The following is a 12500-nucleotide window of genomic DNA, read 5'->3' on the forward strand; positions in this document are numbered from 1 at the left end:
GTGAGAAAGAGAGAGAGAGGGGGGGGGGGGGATCACTGGGCATTTGATATCATTTGGATTGCACTATATTTTACTGGCTAACATGCAGGTGTGTATGTTATCATGCAGTACACCAACTACACACACTGAAGTGTGCTCTAAGCCTGCGTGCTCATGGCGTACCCAGTGTGGATGAAGTGCTGATCTGATCCTCATGTTTAGATACACCTGTGTGTTTGTTTGTGTACTGCCAGACCATCCAGATGGGGGTCTCACACGGCCGGCTGTGCCCTCTCTCTCTGCCTTCTGTCTCTCTCTCTCTCTCGCTCTCTCTCTCTCTCTCTCCCTCTTTCTCTGCCTTCTGCCTCTCTCCCTCTCTCTCGCTCTCTTTCTGTCTGTCTCTCTCTCTTGTTCTCTCTCTCTGCCTTCTGTCTCTCTGTCTCTCTCTCTCTCTCAGCCTTCTGTCTCTCTGTCTCTGTCTCTGTCTCTGTCTCTGTCTCTGTCTCTCTCTCTCTCTCTCTCTCTCTCTCTCTCTCTCTCGCTCTCTCTCTCTCCTAGCCCTGAGTAGCTTTGACTTAGCCCCAGAAATAATCTCATCAGAGCAGGGGGATGCACATCAACATCTGGCTAATCCCATTTCGAACGGGGATTATCAGGATAGCCTGCAAAGCTGGCCCACTCCTGGCCACATGTGCTAGCATGATACGGCGCGGCCCGCTGGACCAGCGGTAGCCGGGCGGGCAGCAGCGGGCGCGTGGGTGAGAGATGTGGCGACTTGGGCACGATGCCCCGTGGCAAACTTGGCCATGGTGAAGTTCACCCAGCACTCCGCTGTGTAGATTAATTCCATGCAATAGAACAGTAGCTAGAACAGTAGCTTTGTTGAATAATGTAAGGGGTACCAGCACCTAAAATGATGACTGAACGAGCTAAACAGTTTATAGACGGAACGTATTGAGTTATTTATCTTATACGGATGATGCAGAAGCAGAGTTGCTCATTTTTCGAGCACCCTTGAGTGAAATGTCATGTCCCATGATTGTGCCTCGTGTGAGCCAGCCTGGAGCTCCGTCCTGTCTCTGGCCCGGCCCCCATGGGTCATCTCAGGGGTCAGGGCGCGGCTCCAACCTCCTCGCCTGGCCCCTTGTTCCTGCCTCGCTGGTCAGACACGCGGACAGATGCGCGGCGGCGGCGGCGGCGGCGCTTGGGGACGGCTGCCCCGGCGCGGTGATAAGGTCAGGAGGAGACGGGGCCGTGCTCCGCTGCCACGGCCTGGTGCCACTCTGAATGCTAACCTCCCAAACCATGGAAATAGCACACACACACACACACACACACACACGCACGCCCTCCGAAGTGCACACACACACACACACACACACACACACACACACACACACACACGCGCCAGGCAGCAGACGAGGAGCCATTTTGGCTCTGAACTAATCCCCTACTCACAGTGCTGGAGCGGCGATGTTAAAAATACTCACCGCCCCCCCCCCCCCCCCCTCCTGGCTGCCTGCCAGCTTCAAATGTAATTTGTCGCCATCACAATGACTCCTCTTGGCTTGCTTTGCATGGGGAGATGCTTTATGCTATTGTGTCCAGGATGACAGCAATCCAAATCATGGCAGCCACTCGCACAGAGGCAGCGGAGAGAGCGAGCGGAGAGCCAATCCAAAGCAACGTGGGGAGCTGTGTTGCACATTTTAGCTTTGATTTATTTATTTATTTATTTTTAAGTGGAGCTCCTCTCCCGGTGCCGTTGCGGCTGGATTCATGTGAACCCGCAGCCCTGGGGCCAGCCCACAGGGGGCGCTCTCCTCCACCGCTAATTGTTTTCAATTAGCGCAGCGCTCTCTGCACCCTTATCGGCGATGGCGGCGAATTCATAATCAGGTGTGTAATTAGTCCCATTCAGTCTTCGCCGTCAAGAGCAGCAACTGCAGAAAGCAGCCCAAGGATGCCGTCAAGTAAACGCTTCAGCTGCAGAGAGCAGCCCGACGATGCCATTCAGTAAACTCTCCAGTGAGGTATAGGCTGGCAGCAGCCTAACAATGAGGCAGCTGCTCTTGCGAAAAAAAGGGCAGGATTTCGAGACATCTTCTGTGACACATCTAGAACATGAGCCTGATGCCAATTAAGAGCATCAACAGCAAGACAACAGATGTGAGAGGAGACTCCCTGTTTTTTTCATGTGCAATTGCACCTTGTGTGTGTGTGTGAGACAGATGAGCACATAGAGAGAGATGGGGCAGGGGAGGGGGCTATGCAGTTGTGTGTGTGAGTGTGTGTGTGTGTGTGAGTGAGAGAGAGAGACAGACAGACAGACTAGCACACAGAGAGAATGGCGGGGTAAGGGAGGGGGAATGTGTAAATAGACATTTGCGTAGAGAAGTGAAAGCGTGACTGAAAAAGTTTGCTCCTCTGAGTGACTAAAGTCCAAATCCAGGCTGTGTCTGGGGTAAGTGTCAGGGGTCACTCTCGTTCACATGGTCATCCAGGCCCTCATCTGGCTGGGGTTGGAGTCTGGGGTCACTCTCGTTCACATGGTCATCCAGGCCCTCATCTGGCCGGGGTTGGAGGCTGAGCAGCAGGACAAGATTGCTATGTTGTCAAGTCAACAGCAGTCACTGTCACATGACAGTGTTCTGAAACACTTTGGACGTTTGGAGTCCATTATCCATAGTAAAGCTGAGACGATTCATCACTGACTAGAGGCACCATGTACTGTGTAAAACATTTTACATCAAAGAGATAGTGAGAGGGAGAGAGAGAAAGAGGGAGGGAGAGGGAGGGAGGGAGAGAGGGAGGAATTCTGTTGGCTGTTTGCCCTGTTGATAAAAGAGGGTAAGTGTTTCTGTGTGAGTTGATCTTGGATGGGGCATGCACAGGTCACCTGGCACAGCTTGGCCACTCTGGTCACCAGATGCCCACAGGTATATATGGTCAGGGAAGCCCACTGCAGACTCCTGCGTGTGCATTATTCAGAGGCCCGCCAAAGCGGCACAGCAACTGTTTTTAATGCAGAAGGACAGCCAGCCACTCTGTGGCTCTCTTGCACTCTGTTGCATAACGGCCGTGTATTTTAAGCTCCGCGCGTGTCGTCTTGGTCTCTCGGTCCGCTCCTGTTTCATGGCACAGAATATGTAGATGTTGCTGTTGCCATAGCGATCCTCGGAGACTTCACACCCGTGTGCCGTGCGGCTCTTTGAAAGTGTCCCCTGCAGCTCTGTAGATAGTTGTCGATGCCTTTGATACGCACCGGGCGTCTGTGCCACTTATCAGCTGTGCAAATGCCACGAAAACTTTGCATTCATACGCAAACGTCACAGGATGCACATAATCCTGTCCACTCTTGTTTACATGTCAGAGGATGCACAGATTCTTGACCGCTGTGGTTTAAACGTCAGAGGATGCACAGTTCCCTGACCACTGTGGTTTTCTCATTGTGCAGCCACTATTGTAGTGGAAGTAGTGGGGGAAAAAAACACAAAATATATATACTTTATTCAAATAGCCTATGGTTTGATCAAACCATTTTCCCTGCGTTACAGGAGGTTGTAATTGGCCAATTTCCCAGTCTATGGCTCATGTCATTTAAAAAAGATTACACAGGTTAAAGGGGTTTATGTATTCCACTACATCCTGCTCCTCAGCAAGAAAGCAGGCCGTTTCTTTCTCCAACCTTTTGCATTTAAGGAGGATTAAGGCAACAAATAGAAGATGTGTGAATAGCTATCCTGGAACAGCAAGGCATTTCCTCCCTTCATTCATGTTCACATTGGAGAGCATTATTTGAAGGTCAAACCATGAAGTTAAGCATTAATGAGAACTGCTGTAGTGCATCTTAATCACTTAAGGGATTTAACACACAGTGCAATAATGTTGACACATTATATTGCAAGTTGCCAGACCTTCCTTAAACCTTAAATGCATCTTCTTGTGACATTGGTAATTCATTCATGAATTAACCGGGCGTATAGTCCTTCAGGCTACTTATTACAATGGGACTGGACTACAGAATGAGAGCAACATTTGTGGAGTGTTTCTAGCAAGCTTGCACTTCTTGGCACCGTTTTGCATTTAACTCGCCGTGAAACCTTTACCAATAAAGGAACGCTCCATTCATCTTCCCTGCAGTTGTAGAACTCCCAAGAAGTTCCTGACCTCTCCAGTGATACACATCCAACAATGAGCTGCAGCCGAATACTAAAGCAAATGTTTGTAACTCTTTCCTTGTGTGTGTGTGTGTGTGTGTGTGTGTGTGTGTGTGTGTGTGTGTGTGTGTGTGTGTGTGTGTGTGTGTGTGTGTGTGTGTGTGTGTGTGTGTGTGTGTGTGTGTGTGTGTGTGTGTGTGTGTGTGTGCGTGCACCACGTGTTGCTCCGTCCAGGTACTTCCACACCATCTACCTGGGCATCCGTAGCCGGCGCAGCGGCGAGACGGAGAGCTGGCGCTTCTACTGGCGCATGGTGTACGAGTACGCCGACGTCAGCATGCTGCACCTGCTGGCCACCTTCCTGGAGAGCGCCCCCCAGCTGGTGCTGCAGCTCTGCATCATCATCCAGACGCACAAGCTGCAGGCGCTGCAAGGTGAGCAGCGCGCGCACACACACACACACACACACACACACACACACACACACACACAAACTCACACACACACACACACACACACACACACACAAACTCACACACACACACACACACACACACACACACACACACACACACACACACACACACACACACACTCTCTCTCTCTCTCACACACACACGCTCACACTTGTCCACTGCACATGCCCAAGACAGTCACAGACATACAGTACACACACATACCTGAATGCATTCATATTCGTATGCAGATGCATGTTTGGTCACACATACACACACACACAAAAAAAGACCTTTGCACACGCTCGCATGCCCTCACACACATGCATACTGTACACACACACACACACACACACACACACAAATACAGGCAGACATACCTCATTACACTCACATAATTATGCACACATATGCTCATTGCTCACACACCCACAAGCACACAACACCAATATGCATACACACACAATGCCTATACACATGTGCATTGCAGCATATGAATCCTCTCTGGTTAACTCTGTCCTTGTGAGTCAGAGATCTCATCATCGAAGGAGGAAGTGCAGAAACCCCCTTTAATCAGTAGTTATGACAACACTAAAGTCCCTTTAATCAATGTGTTATGACGACGCTAAAGTCACTTTAACCTGAGTTATGACGACACTAAAGTCACTTTAATCAGTGCGTTATGAAGACGCTAAAGTCAGTTTAATCAGTGGCTTATGACAATGCTAAAATCTGCAGTATGTGTTTGGGCAGTCAGTATTCATGCCAGTTTTGAATTTATTGGGTCAGTGAGCTGAAGAAATTAGTCATTGCGTGCATAAAATTATGACACACACACACATATCCGCACACACATCCCCAGTCATTCACACACGAGACACAAGACACTCTCACAAGACACACGACTCTGATGGCACACATGCCCTCGCGTAATACGTCTGCCCATGCCTGTGGGCACTGCCCATCAATTAGCTGTCTGTGCTATTAGCATTCGCTTCATCTACTGGTCAGTGTGTCTCACGTTGTACATTCATCCGGTGCGCTGGCACAATCAAACGATCCCTTCAGAAAAGCCTTCCTTGGACTGAACGCGGTGACTTGCCTCTCGCAAGAGCAGTGAATCATGGGTAATTACTGGCTGCAGTGCCGCTGTGGGCCTGTGAGGGACGCGAGGGACATGGGGGGGTGGTGTGTGTGTGTTGGGGGGGGGGTGGGGGGGGGGCTGATATTCAGTGCACTGAAGGCCTGGTGGGCTTGCTACTGGCGCAAACTGTACTGTGTGTGTCGACTCTGTCTGCCTGAGACACGGCAGCCTCCTGAGGTGCTTCATGTGCTTATGTGACAGTCCCACTTTCTCACGGGCACAGTTTGGAATCCTCTGGCTGCCTGGGTGAGCCGCTATGGGCTCTGCTGTGTGTGTGTGTGTGTGTGTGTGTGTGTGTGTGTGTGTGTGTGTGTGTGTGTGTGTGTGTGTGTGTGCGGCGTGTGTGTGTGGCGTGTGCGTGTGTGTGTGCAGTGTGTGTGTGCATGTTCGTGTTTGCGTGCGTGGTGTGTGTGTGTGTGTGTGTGCGTGTGTGCGTGCGCATGTGTGCATGTGTGCGTGTGCGTGTGCGTGTTTGTGTGTGCGTGTTCATATGTGTGTGAGTGTGTGTGTGTGTGTATGTAAGATGGTCTTCCGAATACGGATTACTACAGAATTAGAACATACTAATAGATCAATTAAGTGTCTCTCTTATCTTTCTTGGACCTACTCCAGGACACTATTGAAAACACCAGTGAATAGTAACAGCATTGAAGGCAGTAGCTAAATGGATAGGTTATGTCAGGTTAACGTGTTTCCTGTGTCCTCCTCTCTCCCCTCTCTTCTTCCCTCTCTTCTACGCTCTCCTTTCCTTCAGCTCTCGTTCTCTTCTTAGCAGCCGAGGTTGCCATAGTTACCGTGGTTATAGCACACTGACAGTCAGTTGGACCTTATCAATCCTCCGTCTGCCTCTCTCTGTCTCTCCATCTCTCTCTCTCTCCTCCTTCTCTCACGCTCTCTCTCCTCTATCTATCATGCTCTCTTCCATCTCCCTCTCTCCTGTCTCTCTCTTCATCCTCCATCTCTGTTTCTCTCTCCATCCTCCATCTCTGTCTCTTTCTCTGTCTCTCTATCTCTCTTTTGCTCTCTCTCTCTCCTCCATCTCTCTCTCTCTCTCTCTCTCTCTCTCTCCTCCAGTGGCCCTCTGCCAGGAGTAAAACTGCTCCACCAGAGGCCCACGACCATCTCTTGTAAGTGGGCTATTTCTCAGCCGGACTGTTTCCTCCAGCAGTTCCTCTCTCTCTCTCTCTCTCTCTCTCTCTCTCTCTCTCTCTCTCTCTCTCTCTCTCTCTCTCTCTCTCTCTCTCTCTCTCTCTCTCTCTCTCTCTCTCTCTCTCTCTCCATCCAAAACACAAAACTGCCCGTGCCCAAACATACCGAGTGCTTGATGTGAAAGGCTGTGGGGATGAATAAAACAATCCCAGCATGCTCTGTGTTCAACCCGCCACTGAGTAATGTTATTGAGTGGAAACCCAGAGTGCTGTGAAGCTCATTCACACAAGAATGATCACTGTTATTACATGTATCGAGCTGCACTAACTTTGAGCCTGCTAAATGGAATTAGCTTCTATATTTATTCCTGCAAATTGATAATGAATTACGATGTGAATGATCTGTAATCACTGTGGATAATTAGGTGTTTATCTCAGCAATCATATTTTAAAGAAGACCTAATTAGGATAGACACAGTTCTGTCTGTCTATCAGTTGTGTGTATTTTCCCATGCATAGAGTTTAAATTTCCTATGGGATATCCAATAAGCTTTGACCACAACATTTATATGGGTAGATTCCAGAAAAGATTCCCAGAGCCCAACCTTCCATACTTCTATTTTTTTGCACCAAGGAAGAATGCACATAGTTGTAATTTTAGTTCTGTTAAAGATCTCCAGACATAAACTCAGATCGTCAGCGTAGAGCTGTGCTGCTTTTCCCTGCTCACAGCCTCGTGGTCGCCTGTTGGTCGTTAGGTTCTACCATCCAGGGGAGCACAGCTTCAGTCAAGTCCTGCTTGTTTTTGACACTTCGTACATCACCCCGTACAGTACCTGCAGCATTTAACGTGTCATTAGTAGCTTAGCTTTGATTTGTCTCCGTCTGCCAAATGGCCCCTCGAAGGGACTTGAGTCGGCCCGACATGAGATGCTTCATTACTTCCCCTTTCTCTCAAAAACAGCCGCCGCAAATGGAGGGGGTAAAAAAAACCACCTGTTCCTTCTGGGAGCGGCATATGGAGGAGAGGAGCCATTCTCTTTTGAAACGTCAGGTGTACGGGAGAGTAAAAAATAAAACTTCTAGGCCTCACAGTGTAAACTGTGTCTCACTCGAGGCCATGACATCACAGGAGATCAAATGAGCCATCAGTGGACATCAGACACCAGAGCTGAAGCGATTGATGTCATGATTCGGCCTTTGAAGCCACAGAGTCCCTCAAACCGGAGAAGCCAAGAGTCAAACCCAAGGGATTTCACACACTCGCTTAAGATGTTCAGGTGTGTCAGGGAGCGTCAAAGACTAGATTTCCCCTCGCACTGTTCCCCGAAACATCCCTGACATCTCACAGTCACCAGCCTCCAAACGTCTGCCAACTCGGACGGAGTGCTCTCCTCTAGACCGCGCTCTAGTGGATGTCAGGCTCTGTGTCTGGCAGGAGGACTCGTTACGGCGGCGTCCCCCAGGTGAGGGGCCCGTGGGCCGGGCTGCGTTAGCGTTAACGGGGGGCGCGGGATTGCCGCAGTACAGCAGCAGCGGCGGCGCATGCCCCTGTGCACTGAGCCGTCAGCTAACCGGCCGCTCCAGCCTTTAACCAGACAGGTATCCCCGGTGGACAGCTGGACACACCGCGGTGTCACAAGAGGAGAGGCAGGAGCTGGAGCGCTCGAGAACTCCACCTCCCCTCTCCTCCTCTGCCACCTGCACTCCTCTCTCTCTCTCTCTCTCTCTCTCTCTCTCTCTCTCTTCTTCTTCTCAATGTTTTCCTATTTCCTGTCACTCTGCTTGCTCCTTTCTCTTTCTTTTCTCTCTCTCTCTTCTTCCCTGTCAGTCTGCTCACTCCTTCCTCTCTTTCTCTCTCTCTCCCTCGCTCTCTCTCTCTCTTTCTCCCTGTCACTCTGCTCATTCCTTCCTCTCTCGCTCCCTCTCTCTCTCTTTCTCCCTGTCAGTCTGCTCACTCCTTCCTCTCTCTATCTCTCTCTCTTTCTGCCCTCTTCTGTCTGTGCTCCTCCCTTCCCCTGAATTTCTGCAGCCTCCCTGAGCAGTGGGGGAATGACATCATCGGCTGCACATCACACAGCCAAGTACACACATACACAGAGAGGGGGGGGGGGGGGACGGAGGAGGAGAAGGAGAGAAGGGAGAGAGAGAGAGAGAGAGCAGGTTCCCTGGGTGACTGTCTCCTCAGGAAACAGTGCACGTGTATTGGAGGAGTGTGTGTGTGTGTGTGGGGGGGGGGGGGGGGGCAGCGAGGGGGAGGGGGGGGGGGTGGTCGTTGTCATGTTGACAGGGAGTGTGCAGCAGAGGACTGAATGGAGCCATGGGCAAAGCAGCGGCTGAAATAACAATTCCAGCATGCCCGGGCCAGTTAATTATCCCACTCCACAAAGCAGTCATTAAACCCCCTCATCACCATCCTCCGCCTAATCGGCTGAATTTAATCTAAGTGAGTTAAATACATACACAGATCACTGGCAGAAACAAACACAGATGCATACTACCCAGTTGCATGCTATCTCTTTGTGTGTGGGAAAGATGCATGCCATTGCACAATCGTACAAACATTATGCACGCACATAATCTTTAGCATGGATTATATATATGCATTTACATTAATGTCACAGACGTACATGCACATAAGGGTACAGGAAGGGAGACAGAATGTCATCTTGATCTTAAGTGGACTGATTTCAACTCTTCAGTGGTGGCAGCCCCAGACAATAATCAAGACTGATTTCGTGTCATCTCCTATGAGCTAGGCAGGCCTGCAGGGCCTGTGTCCTGAGCACAGAGACAAGGAGGCTGTCAGGAGAGAGAGACGGAGGAGGGGGGAGCGGAGATAAGAGGCACGGAAAGAAGGAGAAAGAGAGTGCAGAAAAAAAAGAAACAAGAGAAAAGTCACAGAAAGAAAGAAAGAGGAGGAGACTGACAGAACAGAAGCACAAAGCAGAGGCAAGGGCAGTGAGTGAGTGAGAGAGAGAGAGAGAGAGAAGGAGAGGGAGTTAGAGTGAGTGAGCGAGAGTGAGTGTGAGCGGGAGAGAGAACATTTCCTCCAAAACCTATTCGTAGAGAGCTTGGAAGTCATAGTAATTAGAACGTGTGAGAGTTAGCCATATGTTTAAGAGTGATAAGGCCGGTAGTTGACTCTAATAGTGTCTGATGTTGAAAGGGCAGGAGAGCGGCAGCAGCTGTAAATGAAGATAGACCAGGACACTATTGACTTGCCTTTGGTTCACTGCGGTATACCGCCACACTCAGAGTAGCCTACATTACAAACATAACAAACTCCAGAGACAAGCTACTTTGGTGGGGGTATAATTGAATGTTTAAGGCTATCAGGATCTCACAAATGTATTTATCATTGGCATACATTTGTCTGTCTGTCTGTCTCCTAAGCCTGACAGGCACTGTCCAGTTTCTCTCAGCCGCATATCCTAAGACGCGGTTTCAAATGCCCACTGTGGTCGTGTTCACATGGCACGTTCTTACTGCCCACACTGCATGACAGCTGACGCCAAACGTTCTGTTATGCCAAACATGTCATCCCGAGAGCTGGGAGTGGTCGGATGCGAACACGGTGATTGTTATAACTGCTAATCTGGCTTCATGAGCCCACTCAAACTGCATGACATACGAGAGCCAGTCCAACTGGAATTCAGCCCAATCCTAAAGTTTGTTGGGGCAGACAGAATCATGACTTAACCTGGTCCGACAATGCAGAGTCTGACAGGCAGTAATCTCTGGGCCAGACTGTTCTGTAGTGAGAGGAGAGGGGGTTTCATATGCTAGTTTTCTCTGCGAGGAAAGGATCTTGGGAATGCCATTGATTCAGAGATTTCTTAAATGTCGTCAGTATTAAACATGTCTAGCTGTGGCGGTGTCTAAGTATGGGAGCATGCGACTGGAAGTAATCTGTGCCACCTCCTCCCGTGCTAGAGCACGGAAACGGCACGCTTACTCACCCCCTCCTCCAGAGCCGTCGTGCAGTCATCGCCGTCAGCACTTAGTAACCATGGCAGCCAGCAAGCGACAAGCGAGCTGCACAAACGTGCAGGCTATCGAGGTTACTCTTCTAAGCAGGGATGTAGTGGAGGCCAAACACATGTAAACACTGTTTACTCACTTCCTGAATTTCTGAAATAGTTCTTTATAATATTTCTTGGACTTTAACCATATTTATTCCTTCTGGAGTTAAGAATGAACTTAGATTAATGTAGGAATTGAATAGTGATTGGGTGGCCTATAGGGAACACCCATATCCCTCATGTCAGGATACACACTGGGAGGCGTAGCCTATACCATGGTCCGCCTTACCGGTAACCGCGTCATGGTCCACCTGATCACAAAACGAAATCGTTTATCCACCTCTTTTTTCCCACTACACTCCTGCTTCTAAGATATGATACTTGAGCTGGATTTCCATTCCAAAGCACAGTGAGTGACTACTCTCTGGCGTGTGGTGACTCAGCACCCAAACACCACTAGGGAGTAAGAGGAGGGAAAAGCTCATCTTCATTATGGTGCGGCCTGTAAGGGACCCATGCAGCAGGCAGGGACCATCACTTACAGTTGCATGCACTGCTCTTTCCTATTAGCCTACAGTGATTCCCTGTGTGTTAGCCGCGTTGTGTATGAATGAACCGTATGACAGTGTTTTATGCAAGTTAAAAGAAACTAGGCCCCAGCCGTGGCGCAACTAGCTGGGGCACCAGCACCATACGCCGGCGACCCAGGTTCAGTTCACGCCCAGTGATCCTTTCCGGATCCTACCCCGACTCTCTCCCCCACTCACTTCCTGTCATTCTACACTATCCTATCACATTAAAGGCATAAAAAGACCCAAAAAATACTTTAAAAAGAGAAAAGTAACTAAACCATATTATCACCATATTACAGTAACTGCCCCCGTGTATTGACCTCATAGCTGAAGACATTTTGCAAAATCAATGTATAAGTCGTGGCTAATAGTTGGGACACAGAAATACCTGTGGTTACCCATGGAGCCTTTATGTATTTGCATACATACAGGCTGGGCAGTAAAGACTATAGGTTATGCATACATACAGGCTTGGTAATAAAGGCTATAGGTTATGCATGCAGTACATACTGTGCAGATTAACCGAATAATTAACTTGTTCAGACTGGAAACAATGCATATGACACATGTGCAGTATACGGCTGACAACTTAGATAAGAACATGTGCAGTACATGGCAATATCCTTGAGAGCTGCAGCCAGAACAGCGTTGATGTTGCTTTTCAAAGTCGTTTCAAGACAGTATTATTTGTACACTATTATGTACAATTAGGTCAAGACAACTTCTCAGAAAGAGTATAAAGGTTTTCATAATAGACAATGTGATTCTTGAAAGCGTTGGACTACGATGTTGAAAGGACATAAACATAACACTTGAGCAAATGCAAGTGATCTGTTGACTATAGAAGCAAAACCAGAAAGGCATAAAATAAATAACATTACAAATCACACAAAGTAGAGGGGCAGTGACAAAACAATGCAACAAATAAATCAATTAATGCTTTAGGAGAATCAAAAGGGAGATGAACGAGAAGTATGAAAACCAATACAACAAAGAGGACAACAACAAAGTCAGCTG

At 49.0% G+C, this 12500-nt stretch overlaps 1 protein-coding gene across 3 annotated transcripts in view; it reads left to right on the top strand.

Moving 5' to 3' along the window:
* Positions 1–12500, top strand: part of xkr4 (XK related 4) — a 34847-nt gene that overhangs the window by 21037 nt on the left and 1310 nt on the right. For all 3 annotated transcript variants that reach the window (XM_062554277.1, XM_062554286.1, XM_062554295.1), the window contains exon 2: positions 4374–4573. In XM_062554277.1, coding sequence (XP_062410261.1) covers positions 4374–4573 — 200 coding nt within the window. The remainder of the gene's footprint in view (positions 1–4373; positions 4574–12500) is intronic.

This window comes from Sardina pilchardus, chromosome 2 (assembly GCF_963854185.1).
Source record: "Sardina pilchardus chromosome 2, fSarPil1.1, whole genome shotgun sequence".
NCBI classification, from domain to species: Eukaryota; Metazoa; Chordata; class Actinopteri; order Clupeiformes; family Clupeidae; genus Sardina; species Sardina pilchardus.